The 23,283-nt window shown below is 43.4% G+C and overlaps 3 protein-coding genes across 5 annotated transcripts; all 3 read left to right on the top strand.

Moving 5' to 3' along the window:
- The first annotated feature begins 1,646 nt into the window (after positions 1 to 1,646).
- LOC123129153 (4-hydroxybenzoate polyprenyltransferase, mitochondrial) lies at positions 1,647 to 4,918 on the top strand. Of its 3 annotated transcripts, XM_044549376.1 has the most exons (9): positions 1,647 to 2,095; positions 2,406 to 2,541; positions 2,925 to 3,046; positions 3,319 to 3,388; positions 3,478 to 3,627; positions 3,724 to 3,859; positions 3,952 to 4,048; positions 4,180 to 4,407; positions 4,517 to 4,918. In XM_044549376.1, exons 1-8 carry the CDS (start codon positions 1,668 to 1,670, stop codon positions 4,247 to 4,249), a joined length of 1,209 nt encoding a protein of 402 aa, XP_044405311.1. In that variant the 5' UTR covers positions 1,647 to 1,667; the 3' UTR covers positions 4,250 to 4,407; positions 4,517 to 4,918. The 3 variants fall into 3 exon arrangements, with proteins under 3 accessions (XP_044405311.1, XP_044405309.1, XP_044405310.1); XM_044549374.1 differs by having other exon boundaries at positions 3,478 to 3,859; XM_044549375.1 differs by having other exon boundaries at positions 3,478 to 3,859; positions 4,514 to 4,918.
- Positions 4,919 to 6,008: 1,090 nt separating this feature from the next.
- LOC123129154 (snakin-2) lies at positions 6,009 to 7,405 on the top strand. The gene is made up of 3 exons (XM_044549377.1): positions 6,009 to 6,249; positions 6,581 to 6,661; positions 6,851 to 7,405. Exons 1-3 carry the CDS (start codon positions 6,124 to 6,126, stop codon positions 7,073 to 7,075), a joined length of 432 nt encoding a protein of 143 aa, XP_044405312.1. The 5' UTR covers positions 6,009 to 6,123; the 3' UTR covers positions 7,076 to 7,405.
- Positions 7,406 to 21,527: 14,122 nt separating this feature from the next.
- LOC123129853 (uncharacterized) lies at positions 21,528 to 22,912 on the top strand. Its single transcript, XM_044549842.1, has 2 exons — positions 21,528 to 22,596; positions 22,717 to 22,912. Exons 1-2 carry the CDS (start codon positions 21,528 to 21,530, stop codon positions 22,887 to 22,889), a joined length of 1,242 nt encoding a protein of 413 aa, XP_044405777.1. The 3' UTR covers positions 22,890 to 22,912.
- The last annotated feature ends 371 nt before the right edge of the window (positions 22,913 to 23,283 follow it).

The following is a 23,283-nucleotide window of genomic DNA, read 5'->3' as shown; positions in this document are numbered from 1 at the left end:
CTTGATAACTTATTTATCCGATCCTGGTAAATGTGGCAACTGTGGCGAGGCGGGGGTTGATGCCCCGGTAATTTCTATGGTAATAGACACATACATAGTTGATAACTCCCATACAAACGCCATTGTAACTTTCGACCTGAATTGTTTTTGTTGAAAAACATACACCCGGTAATTTCTGTGTAAATAGCATGATAATGTATACATCGCAGACTTGATAACTAATATCTTACGTTTAAACACCATGATATCTTTCATCCAGGAGGAAAAAGTTTTTTGAAACATTTCACTGGTAATTTCTGTGTTAAATTATCATACTTCCTCATGCTTTAACCTTCTCGTACTGTAGTTACCAGCCATATCATGGTATAGTTATCATGTTGCTCATACCATAGTTATCACGCTGGTCATGTCAAAGTTACGAAGCCAAACTTTATATTTTTTTCTGATATGGCAAAAATAAGACAGGTTCAAATAACATTGTTTATCTACAATAGACAACAACAAAAGGTGGCTTAGTTGGTTATTAGGCTCAACAACTATTGCACAGACCTGGGTTTGAATCCTCTTTTAAGCACTTTTATTTTCTTTTCATATTATGTAGCGAAAAACCAGAAAAAACTACTAGCGATTTACTACGGTTTTTGAGAGAAGAAAAAAAATCAGTGGAAGCGAGCGTGGGATGATAGCGAGTCGTTCAGATCTATCGCTAACTTCCAGTCGACTAGAAGTTGGCCTGGATAGAGCTCGACAACCATCTTGAAGTACAAGCCAAGATAGTGGTAGCTAGAGGTCGGTTGGATTTCTGTACGTAGTAATGTTGAGGCGATAACAATATTGACTGACTGGTGAAAGGAGATGGGTAGAATACCGACGAAGCCGTCCCTGCCATCATCTGCAGGAATCACCCAACTTGAAGAATCTACATTTTTCCCGACATTTCCGCTCATTAATAGAAAATGCTAAAATACAATGCATGTTTTTCTTCAGGTTTTTTATTTTCTTTTCCTTTTTTTCAACACATGTCTACCTTTTTTCATTACACATTGTTCATCTTGGTACAAATGTGGAACATTTTATTGATACACGCTGAACGTTTTTCGAATACACTATATACTATTTTTTCAAATGCTTGTCTTGAAATTATTTCAAACACATGCTAAATATTTTTTAAATACACATTGAATTTTTTTAATGGCAAGAAATATTTTTAAAAAACTACGTGAACAATTTTTTAAAGTGCCATAATTTTTTTTCCAAAACGCTTGAATATGTTTTTTGCTAAAAGGACCACAGTCTACATAGAAATTATGAATATTTATTTAAAATGTCACGTGCATTTTTTATAGCACACAGACATTTTTTCACATTGTATAAACATTTTTTTAAATTGTCACGTACATTTTTTTTGAAACATTCGATTTTTTTTGAAATGTAATGTACATATTCTCGAATGAGACGAAATAATCTTTTAAAAATTGTGCAGACATTCATTTTTACGTACTAGTAGTACATTGTATAAATATTCTTTAATAAGATTGTACCAACTTAATTTTACAGCCTTGCTAGGCCCACGCAAAGTTGACCGGCCTGATGGATACAAGTGTCATCAGGTAGCCCAAAGCCCAAACTGAGGAGCACGGCCGAGCCATCAGCTGGAGCTTCCATCCATGGCTCTGCTCCGCGCTGCCGCCGCCGCCCTCCGCCGCCGCGCCCGCGTCGCCGCTCTCCCGGCCATCTCCCCCTTCCCCCACACCCACTCCTCCTCTCCCTCCCCCAGTCCCGCCCCCAACCCCCCCGCCCGGCGCCACCTAATCACCCTAAGCCGCCGCAGCCCATGCCTTCACCCACCCTCCGCCTCCGCGGCGGCGTCCTCGTTCTACATCGACAGGATCTTGCTGCCCAGCAGCTTCTCGCACCCGCTCTCGACCTCCTCCCGGGACAAGGACACGGACAAGGACAAGGAGGACAACATCCCGCCGCCGGCGCCGGCGTCGTGGGTGGAGAGGTGGCTCCCGGAGGCGGCGCGGCCGTACGCGATGCTCGCCCGGCTCGACAAGCCCATCGGCACCTGGCTCCTCGCCTGGCCCTGCATGTGGTATGCTTTCTAGCTACTTCTACTGACATCACCATGTCTCGCCACCATTGCGTAGATCAGCAGGATCAGCTCAACAAGAGATTAGTAGAGAGCAGCCCGAGCTCACATTGTCAGATTTGCTGTCTGCACAAACAGATTTTTAGTTAATAAATTTAGTCAATTTTGAAAATTTTGAGTCCATGCTCGATCTTTGGCTTTAGGAAGAAAACATCGCATGTTTGTCAGCAAGAGAGCAGCTTCTCTTACCCTGTTATGCATTACCAAGTACTCCAGCTTACCTAAAGAGCTCCCTGTGACCTTTGCTTCATAGGTCAATCACGATAGCAGCGATGCCGGGGGAGCTCCCCGACTTGAAAATGCTGGCGCTCTTCGGATGCGGGGCTGTCCTCCTCAGGGGAGCTGGTTGCACGGTGAATGATCTTCTCGACCGCGACATTGATAACAAGGTGATTCTGCTTTTTTTTTTCCTGGTTGCAGAAAAACACTTCAGATCTTGCGTGTTGGTGAAAATGCCCTTCAGATTCTTGCAACCGTGAATATGAAAAGGGATCGGCCGCAATTTTAAATGATTAAATCTGTCAGTGTGTTCTATGCTCACAGCTTAGCTGCAATGTAGCAAAATTAAGTGTTGACTGTCCTGACCATAGTATATCAGTGGCAGCTAACACTAACAGCACAGTGAAACCATGGAGAGAAAAATATGGTAACTGAGGTTACAGACAAGTTTGATGTATGTTGTACTCGCAGATCTATGTGTTCTACTACTGCTGCATTACTTCACTCAAGTGCATCATGCGGTGAATTGATGATGGATATGTTCCTCGTGTAGGTTGAGCGCACCAAAAGCAGGCCCTTTGCATCAGGCGCTCTAACCCCTTCTCAAGGAGTGGCCTTCCTTGGAGCTCAGCTACTGCTGGGATTGGGCATTCTTCTCCAACTTAACAACTTCAGGTAAATTGCATGTTCTTTTGCTTGTGTGACTGGATTGTGCAGTTTGCCTGTTTTGGATGCTCCAAAGTTCTTCCAAACAAACTGTATAGTAATTGACATTTTGTGGAATCCACATAATGTATCTTTTAAAATCTAATACGTGCCTGTTGATTCGTTTTTAGTTATAGACTTACAGTTCTCACAAACTCCAAAGGATTGAGAGCTTGTCAGATGCATTTCCTTCCATCATTATTGTAATGTTCACCTCTAAATTTGTCTACTTGTCCATGTAGCCGTGTTCTTGGGGCATCTTCTCTTCTTCTGGTGTTTTCTTATCCCCTGATGAAGAGGTTCACATTTTGGGTATGTAATACACAAATGCTAGGTTGTACTATCATCATATTGCTTACAGAGAGTGGTCACTTAAATACTTCTGGTGCATTTTTTGACAGCCTCAGGCATATCTCGGCTTAACCTTCAACTGGGGAGCTTTGTTAGGATGGGCTGCTATCAGAGGGAGCTTAGACCCTGCAGTCATCCTTCCACTGTATACTGCTGGTATATGTTGGACATTGGTGTATGATACCATATATGCACATCAGGTATTTTACTGGTGGCATTCTTTCATATCTAAACTGTGCAAAAGCAACTTATTGGGATTGTCGTGGTTTCTTATGATCATATCCGTTATATGTCAGGACAAAGAAGATGACCTCAAAGTAGGTGTCAAGTCCACAGCATTAAGGTTTGGGGATTTGACCAAGCAATGGATCAGTGCCTTTGGCGCTGCATCTATTGGCAGCTTAGCGCTCAGTGGCTACAATGCTGAACTTGGTTGGTGCTCATTACTCAGAATGTCACGTTCTACGAAGAGTATATTGTTTCTAACGTAATATTGACTACAATGCTTTGATCATGTTCGACAGCGTGGCCCTACTACCCTCTTCTGACAGCTGCAGCTGCACATTTGGCATGGCAGATTTCAACCGTTGACTTATCTGACCGTGCAGATTGCAACAGGAAGTATGTTCCTTTACATTGAATCCTCACTCTTCATTTTGAGATTTAAAAGAAATTATGTATCCATTGTTTAGTTACAAAACCTTGAAGTGCTTAAATAATTAAACCTGACTTGTTTAATTCCTAATCTGCAGGTTTGTATCCAATAAGTGGTTTGGAGCTTTGGTGTCCAGTGGAATTTTGTTGGGGCGACTCGCATCATGATACAGATACATCACGCACGATATGCCAGTTCTTCTTTTCTATAGGATTTTGATAGCTCTGATAGAGCCAGTACATTTTTGTGACTAGTGACACAAGGACAGACATGTTGTTTCAATCTTGCCATATGCTAAATGCAGTGTGCTGCAGAATAAACGTCTGTAAGTTCTTTTTCTCCGATAATAATTTGTGCTTTTCTGAGTTTCGTCTCTACTCATCATAAGTATTGAAGCCACATACTAACTGATTAGTTGTGCTGTTGTCTAGCAGGTTTATTTCCTGGGCTTTTCCTTGCGGTGTTCCTCATTCTGTCCCCGGTGATAAATCAAGGAAACAGGGGGTATAGCATTGTTGTAGAACACATTGTTGTGCATTTTACTACAGTATGTGATTATTCTGATGTACGCTCTCCACGAAAATGAGAACCAGAAACACGTCTCAGCCTCACGCTGTGTATCTGGGAAGGCAGTTGATTGCTGGTCTTCCCATTCAGCTGTTTTCGCATCTGTAGTTAGCTCAGACTCTCGGAGCAGCTAAGCAGCACAAATGTACCGATGGATTTGTGGTGCATTGTGTTATCACCATGGGTTCCTGTCAGGATTCTCTTGTGCACCTGCTATTTTTTTGGGGTCTAACCTGTTATATATGACGGCAGTGGCATCGTACTTTAGATGTGTTGTATTTCACTCTGCATCTAGTGGTGTAATGTTGATATGTGCACTCGTTCTGCATTGTTGCACTGTCCGTTTACATGCTGACAACAATTTAGGCACGTTGTGAGTGCCATGAGCCATCGCCTGTCTAAACGCTGAGATGGGTTTTACCAGATAATAGTACTATTACTAGTAGGGCTTGTTAAAACATTTGTATTTATGGTCAGCTGAAAGGCAAAATTGTTACTAAGCAAAACCGCCTTTCCTAGTAAATGCAATCCCTAACTAAAAGGTGATGGAAGTTGCTACCTGCTGTGCTGTCCTGCTCTCCAACCTATTGGCTATAATAACTGTTGGCTTTATGGCGCTGTAAAAAACCCGCATGGGTCTACTATATGATATGTAAGCTAGCGGTACACCCTCTGTTTCTAAATACTGCGAGACATTTTGCCAGTTCAATTTAAACTGGCAAAACGTCTTGTATTTAGAAATAGTTTAGCCTAAAAGGCGTCTTATATTTTGAGACGGAGGTCGTAGCATGTCAGATGTGCTCCTGCTACAATTAGAGGAGGTCTTGATAGCTTGGTTGTTGATGGTAGCTGTAAAGCCAGCATGGTTGGACGAAGCTAATTTTTTTCTAGCAAAAAACCCTCCTGATGAGCTGCTCTGACCTTGAGCAGATATGATTCAGAAAGGGTGCGAAATCAATCACCTCTTCTTTTTACTACTCCCTATGTTCATTTTTATAAGGCCTTGAAGACATTTTAGACAGGATGCAAAATAGCTTATTTTCAATTGTCTGAAACGACTTATAAAAGTGAACGGAGGGGGTATGTCTGTGCGTGTTCAGTTGAGGCCCTTATTGATGAGCCTCTCCACCATGTCACCATGTTGGGGTGCCGGTCATGGTGGTGGGTGCACTCTGTTGCTGTTCCCCTTCTATTCCTGCACTGCACCTCAGTTGGTTCAGTGTTGCGTGCGGCTGTCACCCACCCACCGGAGCAGCACGCTAACTGCACTCTGTGCACCATCGTACTACCAGCTAGCTGCGTCCGTGCTGGACCGACGCCATCACTGTCTACATTGTCACTGGAGGGCAGGTTGAAAAGGCAGGGCTGGCACCCTTGGCGTGACACACTGTTAACCGACACTATCTACTTGCTACTACTCTGCATCCTCTCCTCTCCCTCCCCATCCTCTATCTCCATCTCCATCTCCCTGGCAATGGCGTCCGCCTCCAGCACTCCCCCTCTCCTCCTCTTGGTCGCGGTGGCCCTGGCGGTGGCGACGGCGGCCGTGGACGCGCATCATCCGGCTCCGGGTGGCGATGATGACGATCGTCAGCTCACGGTAATTGACCAAACTTTTCTCGCCTCACCAGTGAGGTGAATCCCAATCTCTTCATGCCTTGTTGTGCCGCGTAATTAATCAGTAGCCACCGGTTACAAGTATACAATCTAGGCTAAGCCTCTCTCTGTAATAATAATAAAAAGGATGATCCAGTTGTTGATCATCATATATAAATAGACGTGAGGCAGAGAAAGATACGCGCGCGCCCGTCCGAAGGGGCCGGACAGACTTGCTTCTATTAATGCCTGCTATATACGCTTTGCTTCACGCATGTTCTCCATCTCCCTCCGTCACCCTATCCTATCCGTCATCCATGGCGCTCTCCGAGAAGCCTCTCCTCCTCGCCCTCGCCGTCGTCGCCCTCCTCGTGGCCACCGTCGACGCGCAGCAGGCCACCGACGGTTTCTCCTCGGTAAACAAATAAATCAACATTCCCACCTCTGTTGTTTTCCTCTTCTTCTTCCGAATCATCAACCTTGAATTTCCACACGGTCTCAGACTCTGAACAAATCTATATATGGTGCTCGATTTCATATGTTGTGCAGCCATTGCATGATCAATATGAATATGATTGATGAAATTGTTGTATATATGCGTGCAGGCGGCGGGCGGCGGTGGGAGGACGCTGCTGGCCATAGACTGCCCCAAGGCGTGCGAGGCGCGGTGCGGGAAGAACTGGAAGAACGAGATGTGCAACAAGATGTGCAACATCTGCTGCGGCAAGTGCAGCTGCGTCCCCTCCGGCACCGGCCAGGACACCCGCAACGAGTGCCCCTGCTACGCCAACATGAAGAACACCAAGAACGGCAAGCCCAAATGCCCCTAAACCTAAGCTAAACTAAACTAGCCAAGGCAAGCATGCAAGGCGGGCTAAAAATTATGATCCCATCCATCAATAATCTCCGCCGCTCGACGCTCGTGTTCATCTTAGCCTGCCATTTCCCTTTCCTTTTGTTGTGGATCATATAGAATCGTGTATGCTAATGTGCTAATACTGTTAGTATAAGCTGTTTAGGTCCTACTCCTAATGAAGGGAGGAGGAGGTCAAAGAGAGGTAGACCTAAGCTCCATCTTCTCCTCTCTTATGTACTCATCGTCCATTATGTATCTGTATTGCAAAATATCTAGTGTTGGAAGCAGTCTGGTTGGAAGAGTACGTTTGGTCTTGAGGTTCAGTATGTGCTGCTCCATTGAATGACTGGGGCAGCGTCTTGTGGATCCTTTTTGTCTAGCTGGGCAGCACTATTTTCTACCGTCTTCCTATTTAAACGTCTGTAAAAAAAATCCTCCTGTTTAAACATGCAGTAAGTCATTAGAAGTTTTAATTAGGAAATAATATTTGGAGATAAAATAGGGGATGTAGCTCAAACGGTAGAGCACTTAGAATGCATTTAAGAGGCAGGGGGGTTGATACCTCCCATCTCTAGTTTCTAATTTTTAGATTTAGATTTATTTTGTTGATCGATTTGATTTTTTCCGCTACCCAAATACTCCCTCCGTGCCAAAATAAGTGACTCAACTTTACACTGAGGTCGATACCTCCCATCTCTAGTTTCTAATTTTTAGATTTAGATTTATTTTGTCGATCGATTTGATTTTTTCCGCTACCCAAATACTTCCTCCGTGCCAAAATAAGTGACTCAACTTTACACTGAGAGAGGGAGTATGAGAATAACACTCTTAAACACATATTATAAATGCATATGACTCCAATTCAAAATTATGGTCTTGATTTTAATTCCTCTGTCCAACCAATCCTTCCAATTCTATAGTATAGCAGAAGAGATCAAACACATTGCAATTTTAACCTGGTCATTGACGTTGTCCTCCTACCAAATCCATAATCTTGTGCGCTCAAATTACTCATATCCATTCTCAATTACCTCACTGTAAATCTTGCAAAAAAAGTACAATGGTAGCTTAAAATTCCTCAATGACTACAACACGACCTTCCGTTATATTTACGCCTTCTTTTTAATCATAAACTCTGCAATAGTCGTGTGACACCATCATCTTTTGATGATCTCTTAAGCCAGTAGTATCTCATCACCTTTTTTTATGGTTTCGACGCAACGCACGTGCATTGTGCGAGTATTAGTAAAAAGAAGAAGTTCAAGTGTTGGTAAACATCGAGGGGAGAGTCTATTGAGCACTTGCCTCGAGCGACACTCCAGTAGGCCGGCTCATTTGTACCTACAAATGTTAGCTTAGTTTATTCATTGTCTTTTTTGCATGGTAGTTTATTCATTTTGTCTATTCCTTTTTTCCATTTTTATATTTCAAAAACTTTCCAATATACATACTACAAAAATTACTTCACATTTTTTTACAATGTTCATCGTGTAGTTTTAAAATGTGAATGCAGCGTAAACATTTTGTTCACGCAATTGCTAAAAATGTTTGTACTATTCACAAACATGTTTGGTACATTTTAAAATTTCATAAGTTTCAAACAAATGTTCATGACATTTTAAGAAATTTTTTACAGAATGTAAATCTTTTTGCGTAATTTTGAATAATGTTAAATAAAATTAAAAAAAAATCTTGATACCTAAAAATGAAATGTCTATCGATAAAATGTTTGTAAAATTTAAGAAAATGTTTTTACAATGTAAAATAATTGTGTGTATAATTTTACAAAATGTTTCTACCACTCCAAAAAATGTAGCGTGTATTTGAAAACTGATTAACATTTACTCAAAATAATGTTCAAACATGTATTAAAACAATGTTCATCATATATGTGAAAATTGTTCGATGCGTATTAATAAAATATTCCGTGCATATACGAAAAACGTACAAGGTGTATTAAAAAGTCAACCTGTATTAAGGAAAAGAAAAAAAGAAAAGGAAAAGTAAAACACAAAAAGAAATAAATATCTGTTGCGGCAAGTGCACCTGCGTCCCCTCCGGCACCGGCCATCTCACGCGCAACGAGTAGTGCCCCTGCTGTGCCAAGATGAAAAACTCCAAGAACGGCAAACCCAAATGCTCATTACCTAAACTAATCAAGCACCCGTCATGCAAGGTGGAATGTGAATTATAAGTTTATCCATCAATAATCTATGCGGCTAGTTGGTGTTCATCCATCCATTATTCATCTTAGCGTTCGTATATCTGACCGATGTCGATTTTCCTTCCGTTGTGGATCATATATGATATGCCAATAATAATAGTACAAGCTATTTGGGTCCTAATGAAGGGAGGAGATCAAGAGAGGATCTAAGCTCCATCTTCCCCTCTTGTGTATTCATCGATTATGTATCAGTATTGCAAAATATGTAGTATTGGAAGGAAAGCAAATATTTTTTTTTGCGGGGAAGGAAAGCAAATATGTGCATGTCTTGAGGTTCGGCATTGCTTGATTGAATAATGGGGCAACATCTTGTGGATCCTCTAGGTAGCACTATTTTTGTATCATCTCCTATTTAAACGCCCGTAAGAAAAAATATCCCCCGTTTAAACATGTAATTCAATATAATAGTTAATTGGGGATAATATATCAAGATAATAAAAGGGGATGTAGCTCAAATGGTAGATCACTTAGAATGCATTTGAGTGGTAGGGGGATTGGTACCCTATCTCTAGTCTTTGATTTTTTGTTGTTCTTTATTGGTTCGATTTTTATTACAGAAAACAAATGGCCAAAGAAAATAGATAAGGTAATTCACAAAAAAATTAGATCTAGTAATTTGTTTGGTTTGTTTTAAGAAAATATTCATCTTATATAAAAAATGTTCATAATATATTCACAAGAAAGTTTAGTTTGTGTTTAAAATATGGTCATCGTATACTATCATATGCACATAACATTGCCAAATCTCGCTACAATTAAAAGACCAATTTGTTCAACGCACCTTTTGTGGCATGCCACATCTTAGTAAGAAATGTGTGGTGAAGTCCAGCTATGAACCAAACATGCCCGAAATCACTAGTTATGGGTACCCATTGTAGAGGTTACCCCAATGTCTACCAGGGTTCAAGTCCTATAATTGGCACTAGCTGGCGCTCTTATTTTTCTGGATTTATTTCAGGCTTTTCAGCGATGTTCATTCAGTGGGAGGAGACGTTTAAAGGAAATATGCCCTAGAGGCAATAATAAAGTTATTATTTATTTCCTTATATCATGATAAATGTTTATTATTCATGCTAGAATTGTATTAACCGGAAACATAATACTTGTGTGAATACATAGACCAACAGAGTGTCACTAGTATGCCTCTACTTGACTAGCTCGTTAATCAAAGATGGTTATGTTTCCTAACCATGAACAAAGAGTTGTTATTTGATTAACGAGGTCACATCATTAGTTGAATGATCTGATTGACATGACCCATTCCATTAGCTTAGCACCCGATCGTTTAGTATGTTGCTATTGCTTTCTTCATGACTTATACATGTTCATATAACTATGAGATTATGCAACTCCCGTTTACCGGAGGAACACTTTGGGTACTACCAAACGTCACAACGTAAATGGGTGATTATAAAGGAGTACTACAGGTGTCTCCAATGGTAGATGTTGGGTTGGCGTATTTCGAGATTAGGGTTTGTCACTCCGATTGTCGGAGAGGTATCACTGGGCCCTCTCGGTAATGCACATCACATAAGCCTTGCAAGCACTGCAACTAATATGTTAGTTGTGAGATGATGTATTACGGAACGAGTAAAGAGACTTGCCGGTAACGAGATTGAACTAGGTATTGGATACCGACGATCGAATCTCGGGCAAGTAACATACCGATGACAAAGGGAACAACGTATGTTGTTATGCGGTCTGACCGATAAAGATCTTCGTAGAATATGTAGGAGCCAATATGGGCATCCAGGTCCCGCTATTGGTTATTGACCGGAGACATGTCTCGGTCATGTCTACATTGTTCTCGAACCGTAGGGTCCGCACGCTTAACGTTACGATGACAGTTATTATGAGTTTATGCATTTTGATGTACCGAAGGTTGTTCGGAGTCCCGGATGAGATCACGGACATGACGAGGAGTCTCGAAATGGTCGAGACGTAAAGATTGATATATTGGAAGCCTATGTTTGGACATAGGAAGTGTTCCGGGTGAAATCGGGATTTTACCGGAATACCGGGAGGGTTACCGGAACCCCCCGGGAGACTAATGGGCCTATTGGGCCTTAGTGGAAAAGAGAAAAGGGGAAGCCCACAGCTGGCCGCGCGCCCCCCCTTCCCCAAGTCCTAGTAGGACTAGGAGAAGGGGCCGGCCCCCCTCTCTCTCCTTTCCCCCTTGAGAGTCCTAGTTGGAATAGGATTGGAGGGGGGAGTCCTACTCCCGGTAGGAGTAGGAGTCCCCCTGCACCTCCCTCTCTCTGGCCGGCCAGCCCCCCTCCTCCAACCTTTATATACGGGGGCAGGGGACACCCCAAGACACACAAGTTGATCCTTGAGATCGTTCCTTAGCCGTGTGCGGTGCCCCCTGCCACCATATTCCACCTCGATCATACCGTTGTAGTGCTTAGGCGAAGCCCTGCGTCGGTAGTACATCAAGATCGTCACCACGTCGTCGTGCTGACGGAACTCTTCCTCGACGCTTTGCTGGATCGGAGCCCGAGGATCGTCATCGAGCTGAACGTGTGCTAAGAACTCGGAGGTGCCGGAGTAACGGTGCTTGGATCGGTCGGATCGGGAAGAAGACGTACGACTACTTCCTCTACGTTGTGTGATCGCTTCCGCAGTCGGTCTGCGTTGGTACGTAGACAACACTCTCCCCTCTCGTTGCTGTGCATCACCATGATCTTGCGTGTGCGTAGGAAAATTTTCGAAATTACTACGTTCCCCAACAGTGGTATCCGAGCCTAGGTTTTATGGTTTGATGTTATTTGCACGAGTAGAACACAAGTGAGTTGTGGGCGATACAAGTCATACTGCCTACCAGCATGTCATACTTTGGTTCGGCGGCATTGTTGGACGAGACGATCCGGACCAACCTTACGCGTACTCTTACGCGAGACCGGTTCCCTCGACGTGCTTTGCACATAGATGGCTTGCGGAAGACTGTCTCTCCAACTTTAGTTGAACCAAGTGTGACTACGCCCGGTCCTTGAGAAGGTTAAAACGGAGTCTATTTGACGAACTATTGTTGTGGTTTTGATGCGTAGGTGAGATGAGTTCTTACTTAAGCCCGTAGCAGCCACGTAAAACTTGCAACAACAAAGTAGAGGACGTCTAACTTGTTTTTGCAGGGCATGTTGTGATGTGATATGGTCAAGGCATGATGCTGATTTTATTGTATGAGATGATCATGTTTTGTAACCGAGTTATCGGCAACTGGCAGGAGCCATATGGTTGTCGCTTTATTGTATGCAATGCAATCGCGATGTAATGCTTTACTTTATTACTAAGCGGTAGTGATAGTCGTGGAAGCATAAGATTGGCGAGACGACAATGATGCTACGATGGAGATCAAGGTGTCGCGCCGGTGACGATGGTGATCATGACGGTGCTTCGGAGATGGAGATCACAAGCACAAGATGATGATGGCCATATCATATCACTTATATTGATTGCATGTGATGTTTATCCTTTTATGCATCTTATCTTGCTTTGATTGACGGTAACATTATAAGATGATCTCTCACTAAAATTATCAAGAAGTGTTCTCCCTGAGTATGCACCGTTGCCAAAGTTCGTCGTGCCCAGACACCACGTGATGATCGGGTGTGATAAGCTCTACGTCCAAATACAACGGGTGCAAAACAGTTGCACACGCAGAATACTCAGGTTATACTTGACGAGCCAAGCATATACAGATATGGCCTCGGAACACGGAGACCGAAAGGTCGAGCGTGAATCATATAGTAGATATGATCAACATAACGATGTTCACCATTGAAAACTACTCCATCTCACGTGATGATCGGTTATGGTTTAGTTGATTTGGATCACGTGATCACTTAGAAGATTAGAGGGATGTCTATCTAAGTGGGAGTTCCTAAGTAATTTGATTAACTGAACTTAAACTTATCATGAACTTAGTACCTGATAGTATCTTGCTTGTTTATGTTGATTGTAGATAGATGGCTCGTGCTGTTGTTCCGTTAAATTTTAATGCGTTCCTTGAGAAAGCAAAGTTGAAAGATGATGGTAGCAATTACACGGACTGGGTCCGTAACCTGAGGATTATCCTCATTGCTGCACAGAAGAATTACGTCCTGGAAGCACCGCTGGGTGACAGGCCTGCTGCTGGAGCAACGCCAGATGTTATGAACGTCTGGCAGAGCAAAGCTGATGACTACTCAATAGTTCAGTGTGCCATGCTTTACGGCTTAGAATCGGGACTTCAACGACGTTTTGAACGTCATGGAGCATATGAGATGTTCCAGGAGTTGAAGTTAATATTTCAAGCAAATGCCCGAATTGAGAGATATGAAGTCTCCAATAAGTTCTATAGCTGCAAGATGGAGGAGAACAGTTCTGTCAGTGAGCATATACTCAAAATGTCTGGGTATAATAATCACTTGATTCAGATGGGAGTTAATCTTCCAGATGACTGCGTCATTGACAGAATTCTCCAATCACTGCCACCAAGCTACAAGAGCTTCGTGATGAACTATAATATGCAAGGGATGAACAAGACTATTCCCGAGCTCTTCGCAATGCTGAAAGCTGCGGAGGTAGAAATCAAGAAGGAGCATCAAGTGTTGATGGTTAGTAAAACCACTAGTTTCAAGAAAAAGGGCAAAGGGAAGAAGAAGGGAAACTTTAAGAAGAACAGCAAGCAAGTTGCTGCTCAGGAGAAGAAACCCAAGTCTGGACCTAAGCCTGAAACTGAGTGCTTCTACTGCAAGCAGACTGGTCACTGGAAGCGGAACTGCCCCAAGTATTTGGCGGATAAGAAGGATGGCAAAGTGAACAAAGGTATATGTGATATACATGTTATTGATGTGTACCTTACTAGAGCTCGCAGTAGCACCTGGGTATTTGATACTGGTTCTATTGCTAATATTTGCAACTCGAAACAGGGACTACGGAATAAGCGGACGCTAGCAAAGGACGAGGTGACGATGCGCGTGGGAAACGGTTCCAAAGTCGATGTGATCGCGGTCGGCACGCTACCTCTACATCTACCTTCGGGATTAATATTAGACCTAAATAATTGTTATTTGGTGCCAGCGTTGAGCATGAACATTATATCTGGATCTTGTTTGATGCGAGACGGTTATTCATTTAAATAAGAGAATAATGGTTGTTCTATTTATATGAGTAATATCTTTTATGGTCATGCACCTTTGAAGAGTGGTCTATTCTTGTTGAATCTCGATGATAGTGATACACATATTCATAATGTAGAAGCCAAAAGATGCAAAGTTAATAATGATAGTGCAACTTATTTGTGGCACTGCCGTTTAGGTCATATCGGTGTAAAGCGCATGAAGAAACTCCATACTGATGGGCTTTTGGAACCACTTGATTATGAATCACTTGGTACTTGCGAACCGTGCCTCATAGGCAAGATGACTAAAACACCGTTCTCCGGTACTATGGAGAGAGCAACAGATTTATTGGAAATCATACATACCGATGTATGTGGTCCGATGAATATTGAGGCTCGTGGCGGATATCGTTATTTTCTCACCTTCACAGATGATTTAAGCAGATATGGGTATATCTACTTAATGAAACATAAGTCTGAAACATTTGAAAAGTTCAAAGAATTTCAGAGTGAGGTTGAAAATCATCGTAACAAGAAAATAAAGTTTCTACGTTCTGATCGTGGAGGAGAATATTTGAGTTACGAGTTTGGTGTATATTTGAAAAATTGTGGAATAGTTTCGCAACTCACGCCACCCGGAACACCACAGCGTAATGGTGTGTCCGAACATCGTAATCGTACTTTACTAGATATGATGCGATCTATGATGTCTCTTACTGATTTACCGCTATCGTTTTGGGGTTATGCTTTAGAGACGGCCGCATTCACGTTAAATAGGGCACCATCAAAATCCGTTGAGACGACACCTTATGAACTATGGTTTGGCAAGAAACCAAAGTTGTCGTTTCTTAAAGTTTGGGGCTGCGATGCTTATGTGAAAAAACTTCAACCTGATAAGCTCGAACCCAAATCGGAGAAATGTGTCTTCATAGGATATCCAAAGGAATCTATTGGATACACCTTCTATCACAGATCCGAAGGCAAGACTTTTGTTGCTAAATTCGGAAACTTTCTAGAGAAGGAGTTTCTCTCGAAAGAAGTGAGTGGGAGGAAAGTAGAACTTGACGAGGTAACTGTACCTACTCCCTTATTGGAAAATAGTACATAACAGAAAACTGTTTCTGCGACACCTATACCAATCAGTGAGGAAGCTAATGATGATGATCATGAAGCTTCAGGACAAGATACTACTGAACCACGTAGATCAACCAGAGTGAGATCCACACCAGAGTGGTACGGTAATCCAGTTCTGGAAGTCATGCTACTAGATCATGATGAACCTACGAACTATGAAGAAGCGATGGTGAGCCCAGATACCGCAAAGTGGCTTGAGGCCATGAAATCTGAGATGGGATCCATGTATGAAAACAAAGTATGGACTTTGGTTGACTTGCCCGATGATCGGCAAGCAATTGAGAATAAATGGATCTTCAAGAAAAAGACTGACGCTGACGGTAATATTACTGTCTATAAAGCTCGACTTGTCGCGAAAGGTTTTCGACAAGTTCAAGGGGTTGACTACGATGAGACCTTCTCACCCGTAGCGATGCTTAAGTCCGTCAGAATTATGTTAGCAATTGCCGCATTTTATGATTATGAAATATGGCAGATGGATGTCAAAACTGCATTCCTGAATGGATTTCTGGAAGAAGAGTTGTATATGATACAACCAGAAGGTTTTGTTGATCCAAAGGGAGCTAACAAAGTATGCAAACTCCAGCGATCCATTTATGGACTGGTGCAAGCATCTCGGAGTTGGAATAAACGCTTTCATAGTGTGATCAAAGCATTTGGCTTTATACAGACTTTTGGAGAAGCCTGTATTTACAAGAAAGTGAGTGGGAGCTCTGTAGCATTTCTAATATTATATGTGGATGACATATTGCTGATTGGAAATGATATAGAATTTCTGGATAGCATAAAGGGATACTTGAATAAAAAAAATTCGATGAAAGACCTCGGGGAAGCTGCTTACATATTAGGCATAAAGATCTATAGAGATAGATCAAAACGCTTAATTGGACTTTCACAGAGCACATACCTTGACAAGATTTTGAAGAAGTTCAAAATGGATCAAGCAAAGAAAGGGTTCTTGCCTGTGTTACAAGGTGTGAGTCAGACTCAATGCCCGACCACTACAAAAGATAGAGAGAAAATGAAAGATGTTCCCTATGCTTCAGCCATAGGCTCTATCATGTATGCAATGCTGTGTACCAGACCTGATGTGTGCCTTGCTATAAGTTTAGCAGGGAGGTACCAAAGTAATCCAGGAATGAATCACTGGACAGCGGTCAAGAACATCCTGAAATACCTGAAAAGGACTAAGGATATGTTTCTCGTATATGGAGGTGACAAAGAGCTCACCGTAAGAGGTTACGTTGATGCAAGCTTTGACACTGATCCGGACGATTCTAAATCACAAACCGGATACGTGTTTACTTTAAACGGTGGAGCTGTCAGTTGGTGCAGTTCTAAACAAAGCGTCGTAGCGGGATCTACATGTGAAGCGGAGTACATAGCTGCTTCGGAAGCAGCAAACGAAGGAGTCTGGATGAAGGAGTTCATATCCGATCTAGGTGTCATACCTAGTGCATCGGGTCCAATGAAAATCTTCTGTGACAATACTGGTGCAATTGCCTTGGCAAAGGAATCCAGATTTCACAAAAGGACCAAACACATCAAGAGACGCTTCAACTTCATCCGGGATTTAGTCCAGGTGGGAGACATAGAGATTTGCAAGATACATACGGATCTGAATGTTGCAGACCCGTTGACTAAGCCTCTTCCACGAGCAAAACATGATCAGCACCAAGGCTCCATGGGTGTTAGAATCATTACTGTGTAATCTAGATTATTGACTCTAGTGCAAGTGGGAGACTGAAGGAAATATGCCCTAGAGGCAATAATAAAGTTATTATTTATTTCCTTATATCATGATAAATGTTTATTATTCATGCTAGAATTGTATTAACCGGAAACATAATACTTGTGTGAATACATAGACCAACAGAGTGTCACTAGTATGCCTCTACTTGACTAGCTCGTTAATCAAAGATGGTTATGTTTCCTAACCATGAACAAAGAGTTGTTATTTGATTAACGAGGTCACATCATTAGTTGAATGATCTGATTGACATGACCCATTCCATTAGCTTAGCACCCGATCGTTTAGTATGTTGCTATTGCTTTCTTCATGACTTATACATGTTCCTATAACTATGAGATTATGCAACTCCCGTTTACCGGAGGAACACTTTGGGTACTACCAAACGTCACAACGTAAATGGGTGATTATAAAGGAGTACTACAGGTGTCTCCAATGGTAGATGTTGGGTTGGCGTATTTCGAGATTAGGGTTTGTCACTCCGATTGTCGGAGAGGTATCTCTGGGCCCTTTCGGTAATGCACATCACATAAGCCTTGCAAGCACTGCAACTAATATGTTAGTTGTGAGATGATGTATTACGGAACGAGTAAAGAGACTTGCCGGTAACGAGATTGAACTAGGTATTGGATACCGACGATCGAATCTCGGGCAAGTAACATACCGATGACAAAGGGAACAACGTATGTTGTTATGCGGTCTGACCGATAAAGATCTTCGTAGAATATGTAGGAGCCAATATGGGCATCCAGGTCCCGCTATTGGTTATTGACCGGAGACATGTCTCGGTCATGTCTACATTGTTCTCGAACCGTAGGGTCCGCACGCTTAACGTTACGATGACAGTTATTATGAGTTTATGCATTTTGATGTACCGAAGGTTGTTCGGAGTCCCGGATGAGATCACGGACATGACGAGGAGTCTCGAAATGGTCGAGACGTAAAGATTGATATATTGGAAGCCTATGTTTGGACATAGGAAGTGTTCCGGGTGAAATCGGGATTTTACCGGAATACCGGGAGGGTTACCGGAACCCCCCGGGAGACTAATGGGCCTATTGGGCCTTAGTGGAAAAGAGAAAAGGGGAAGCCCACAGCTGGCCGCGCGCCCCCCCCTTCCCCAAGTCCTAGTAGGACTAGGAGAAGGGGCCGGCCCCCCTCTCTCTCCTTAGTGATTGTTCCTCCGCAAAAAATAATAATATCTATAGTGATTGTTGGGGCTAATGTAGCTTTACAGTCAAAGCCCAGTGGCACTAGCTGTGTGGGCTTGTACCCCTATCCTTGGACCGAAAGTGGTAAATTCCTCAGGCCCCTTTGGCACATACTCCCTCCCTCTCACAATATAAGATCATTTTCAAGCCGACGGAGGAAGTAGTCTACGAGTCGCTAAACGAAGAAAGTTTCTTTTTAGAATGCTCAGAGAAAATTGAGTGGCTTATTGATATTTATTTACTTGCCCTAAGAAGACTGCACATAATTTTCTCTGTCAATCAAGACAACCTCTGCCATTTCATACAGATAGAACAAACACAATATTTACCCTATTTAATCCATGATTAATCAGTTGTAGAATATGAGCCCGGTCAATTTTTTTAAAATGAATTGCCAAGTTAGATAACAGTACTACCTCCGTAACTAAATATACCATCTTATATTTAGTTACGGAGGTAGTATCAGATTGATACCGTGATAATTTTTCTAAGAGGTGTACTTCTATGCCCTTGGAAAAAAAAGGAGGTGTGCTTATATGCTTTCCTCGCAAGGAAAAAGTGATAAATTACAGCTGTGGGCAAATTAGTCATTATATTGTTTCGCGTTCGAGCCAGCCACCCAAGCCTACCTTTGGTGTGGACTCTGGCAGTCGTGTGCGCTGTGCCGTGTCCATGGCCACCGGCGCTGCTGCGGCATCAAGGACGACCGTCGTGTATTTATGTTGGTGCCGATCTGCTGGGAGCACGCAAAGCACAAGCGGTGTGATCTGGGCGAACATCTCTGAAATTCTGGAAACGACTCAAACTGGCAGTATATATTCTCGAATTGGTAGCATATATATTCTCCCTCGAAAAAACAAAATACAAATCTTGGTCGCGATAAAAAGGAGAGCAAGATGCCTCTCGAAAAAACTAAACAAACACAAAAGGAACAAGCAGAATAATGGTTTCCTTGTGGCCGTGATATAGAAATTATCTGACATGCATAAAACAAAAATTATGCTGCTACATTATTGTAAGTAAAATATGGCCGATGAGCGAGGTCGCCGGAGGAAGACAAGACCCGGCCGGCTGATCGAGCTAGCTCCACCGGCCTTCGACTTCCCCGGCCTATTGGCCGCCCGTCGTCTCGTGCCTGAGCGACAGATAGATGAGGGCGGCAGCCCCTACGACGGTGGCTACGAATATCAGCATGACGCACGTGTCGTGAGGGGTTCCTGTGTACTCCCATCCCATTGCCCCCAAAGTGCACGAGCAGTAGGTCGTGGTATGCACGAGTATATATAGACCCGGCTGCACGTACGTATATATGGAATTAACCATCCGTTAAACGGATCTCAATTTGGAGATAATAATGGGTTTTCCTTGCATGCATGTATGGGCCGGGATCGTAATCAATCACCCGGAGTTAAAAGCGCATATGCTGCCGAATCTAGAACATGATGACTTCCATACTTGGTTGTTCTGGAACATGTTTCCCCTATTAATACCATGGGTTAATAAGTAGTAATATCGGTCATTGAATCACAGAATTAACTCCATGATAGTACTATATCATAGGAAAAGATCCCCATCCGCCGGATGGTTACACGACCGCATCCGCCGCTTGCTTCGTTTGACACGCGGCCCACTGGACCACCGACGTTTTTCTTCCTCATCTTATCTCTTCGTCTCTCTCTCTCATCTTATCTCTTTCCAACTTCTATTTCCCGTTTCTGTGAATGATGTACATCTCGCTGGTGAGGAGGATGGTGATGAGGCACCGCGATGCGGGGACGGGTGGTGCCGCTCGCCACCACCACCGTTTGGCGGAAGCTCGTGACAAACGACAATGGTGTTCTTTTTTTTTTGCAACATTCGATATGTTGCAAAGAAGATTTCCGCAACATACGTCATGTTGCAAAATTTTCTTCTATACCACCGCATAAAGGAGAAGACAAAGAAAAAAATTGCAACATCACCTCAGTTGCAAAGTTTTTCTGCAACAATACCTCTGTTGCAGAAATAAAGTGAAGGCAACGAGCTTCAGTTACAGCGGTACGAAGGACAATGCCATCCTGTCTCCCAAATTTCAGTTACAGCAGCAGAAAGGGTCATCTCAGCCATTGCTCTTCACTCCAGAGGTCCTCTTCCATCATGACCGTCGTTTAACTGGATTTGAGTAAGTGTCGTCACGGTTTTCTGGCCATTAGCAAGCTGCACCTTGAGTAGAGAGGTCTTTTCATGCAGTAGGCCAAGTTGACTGACCATAACTTGATCCACGAAGCTGTTAGTGCCGCAAGAGTCCATGAAGCTGTTAGCAAGCGGGTACACAGACTATCCGGGGCCTTGATGAAACACCATGATTGTCGAGAAGCTATGAGGTCCCGGAAACCCACACCTCCTTGACTCTTAGACACAATCATCTTCTCCCAGGAAATCCAATGAATCTTCCTTGTATTCTCCTCATTGCCCCACTAGAAATTCCGTATAATTTGCATTAAGTCATCACACATCCCCGCCGAGAACTTGAAAATGCCCATTGCATACGTTGGAAGGGCCTGTAGCACATATGTTAGATAGCTTTCAGTAAACTATCAAGTACGTGTAAATTCCATTTATATGTTATATAACTTATGATTATGTATAAGTTCCGTGCAATTTGATTTATACTTATATTGACTTTGCAATTTGATTGCTGATGGATAGATGGTTTGCCATGTCAGAATTTGTACAATCTGGGGGAGGGGATAATGTTGAAAAAAGCAGATCAAAATTGTTCACATGCATGTATTCCAATGAAGATCATTAAGCTATAAGCTTAGTGTTTGAGATACTTGTCAAAATTACACTAAATAAGTTCAAAAGGAGTGCATATCCTTTTGAATATGCACTACCAAAGTTCCCATTCAAAAAAAGTGCTAATTCTTTTGAATATGCACTCCACACCTGTCAAAATTACGCTAAAGAAATTCATATCGGATTTTCATATTATACTAAGAAGTGCATATCCTTCTGAATATGTTCATGACAAGTTCACTCACCTTTGAATGGCTGCCCTTTCATATACAGATTCTCCCAGACGACCTCCTTGTGGAGATTCTCATGCGCCTTCCGCCTGAGCCCATCAATCTCTTCTGTGCTTCCCATGTCTGCAAGCACTGGCGCAGCCTCATCCACGACGCCCGCTTCCTCTTCCGCTTCCACGAGTTCCACCGGGGGACTCCTCCCGTGCTCGGCTTCTTCAGCAACCAGCCATCGCTTCCGTTCTTCTTTTCCATCACCAACACCTTCGCGGGCTCCGCTGTTGGCAAGATTGACCACGACTATTTGTCGGTCTTGGACTGTCGCCACGGTCGTGCCCTCCTGGAATGTAAGTGCTGCAATGAGCTGCTCGTCCTGGACCTTGTGACCGGTGACACGATCTGGCTGCCGTATCCCACGCAGCTCCCCAAGCAGGCCACATACAATGGCGCGGTTCTCTGCGTTGCTGGCCACGACAACTGTCATTCGTGCCCGGTCCTTGTGGTGCTAGTGTTCAGTAACAAGGTTGATTTCATCACCGCGGGCTGCGTGTACTCGTCCGAGACTGGCGTCTGGGGTGAGATCACTTCGATTCATATGCCTGATTCATTTGTCGTCCCATTGCCGACGGTTCTGGTTGGAAACACACTGTACTGGCTGTTGGACAACGATCGCATCATTCAGTTTGATTTGGATAAGCATAGATTGGATTTAATTGAGGAGGTGCCACATAGCTACTGGAAGCAGGTTATCATCATGCGCGCGGAGGATGGAGTTGTTGGTTTTGCTGGGGTTGATGATTCGAGTCTCCATTTGTGGTCAAGGGTAGGTAGCATTGATGGGGGGGTACCATGGACACGTCGCATCATTGACTTGGAAGAGCTTCTTGGGCCGGAAACATCGCTTTGTCATCCGTTGCTTGTTGGCTATGCGGAAGATGCTGATGTGATCTTCATTCGTGCGTATACTAGCGTCTACAAGATCCATCTCAAGTCCATGATGAAGATTGAGCGGTGGAATGAACTTGATATTGGGTTTCCCATTTTTCCTTACACAAGATTCTACTCTCCAGGTATTGCCATTGCTTGTTTTCGATGTTGCATAGTTCCATTTCTTCTTCCAAACTGATGTTTTGATGAGTTATTTCAATCTTGTATTACATGTGATACCTTAACGATGCTTAATCTTGCAGTAAAAGCTCTTGGCGCCTACTGCCTGGCCGCAGAGCCATCTTCTTTCTTGGCGGCGCCCTCCCTCGCCTGCTCGGTGTCACGGATGCCGGGCTCGCGCTCCACTTTGGCAGGGGAGAGACCACGTAGACGTCATGCTCTCCAACCTGCAGGAGAACGCGCTCCATGGCGATGAACGTGAGGACGGCATGCTCGAGATTGTCCTGTTTTCTCAGCACACACCATTGGTTTCAACCCAAGCCAGGGACTGCATGGCTGACACTTAAGTCTGAAACTGCGTGGCTTTAATTCTAATACTAGAATGAAATGTATTAGGAGCAGTTCTTGGACCGGTTAGAATGCAGCTCCTAAATGAAAATGGACTGTGAGTGCTCTGCTTCCTCTGCTTCGGCTGCACCTTGTTACGGTGTACATTCTCCCGCTGAGAAGTTTCATCTTCTTCCCCGGTTTGCCGTAGCACCGCGCTGCGCCACCGCCGACCCCCCTGAGCCCTCCCCCCTGTCATGCGCCTCGCCGCCTCTGACTTCTACGATCTTGGACATTGGTACGACTGTTCTCTGCTGTCCAGG

The sequence above is a fragment of the Triticum aestivum genome, chromosome 6A (assembly GCF_018294505.1).
Source record: "Triticum aestivum cultivar Chinese Spring chromosome 6A, IWGSC CS RefSeq v2.1, whole genome shotgun sequence".
Lineage (NCBI taxonomy): Eukaryota > Viridiplantae > Streptophyta > Magnoliopsida > Poales > Poaceae > Triticum > Triticum aestivum.
This window is presented reverse-complemented; position numbering and strand designations above follow the sequence as displayed.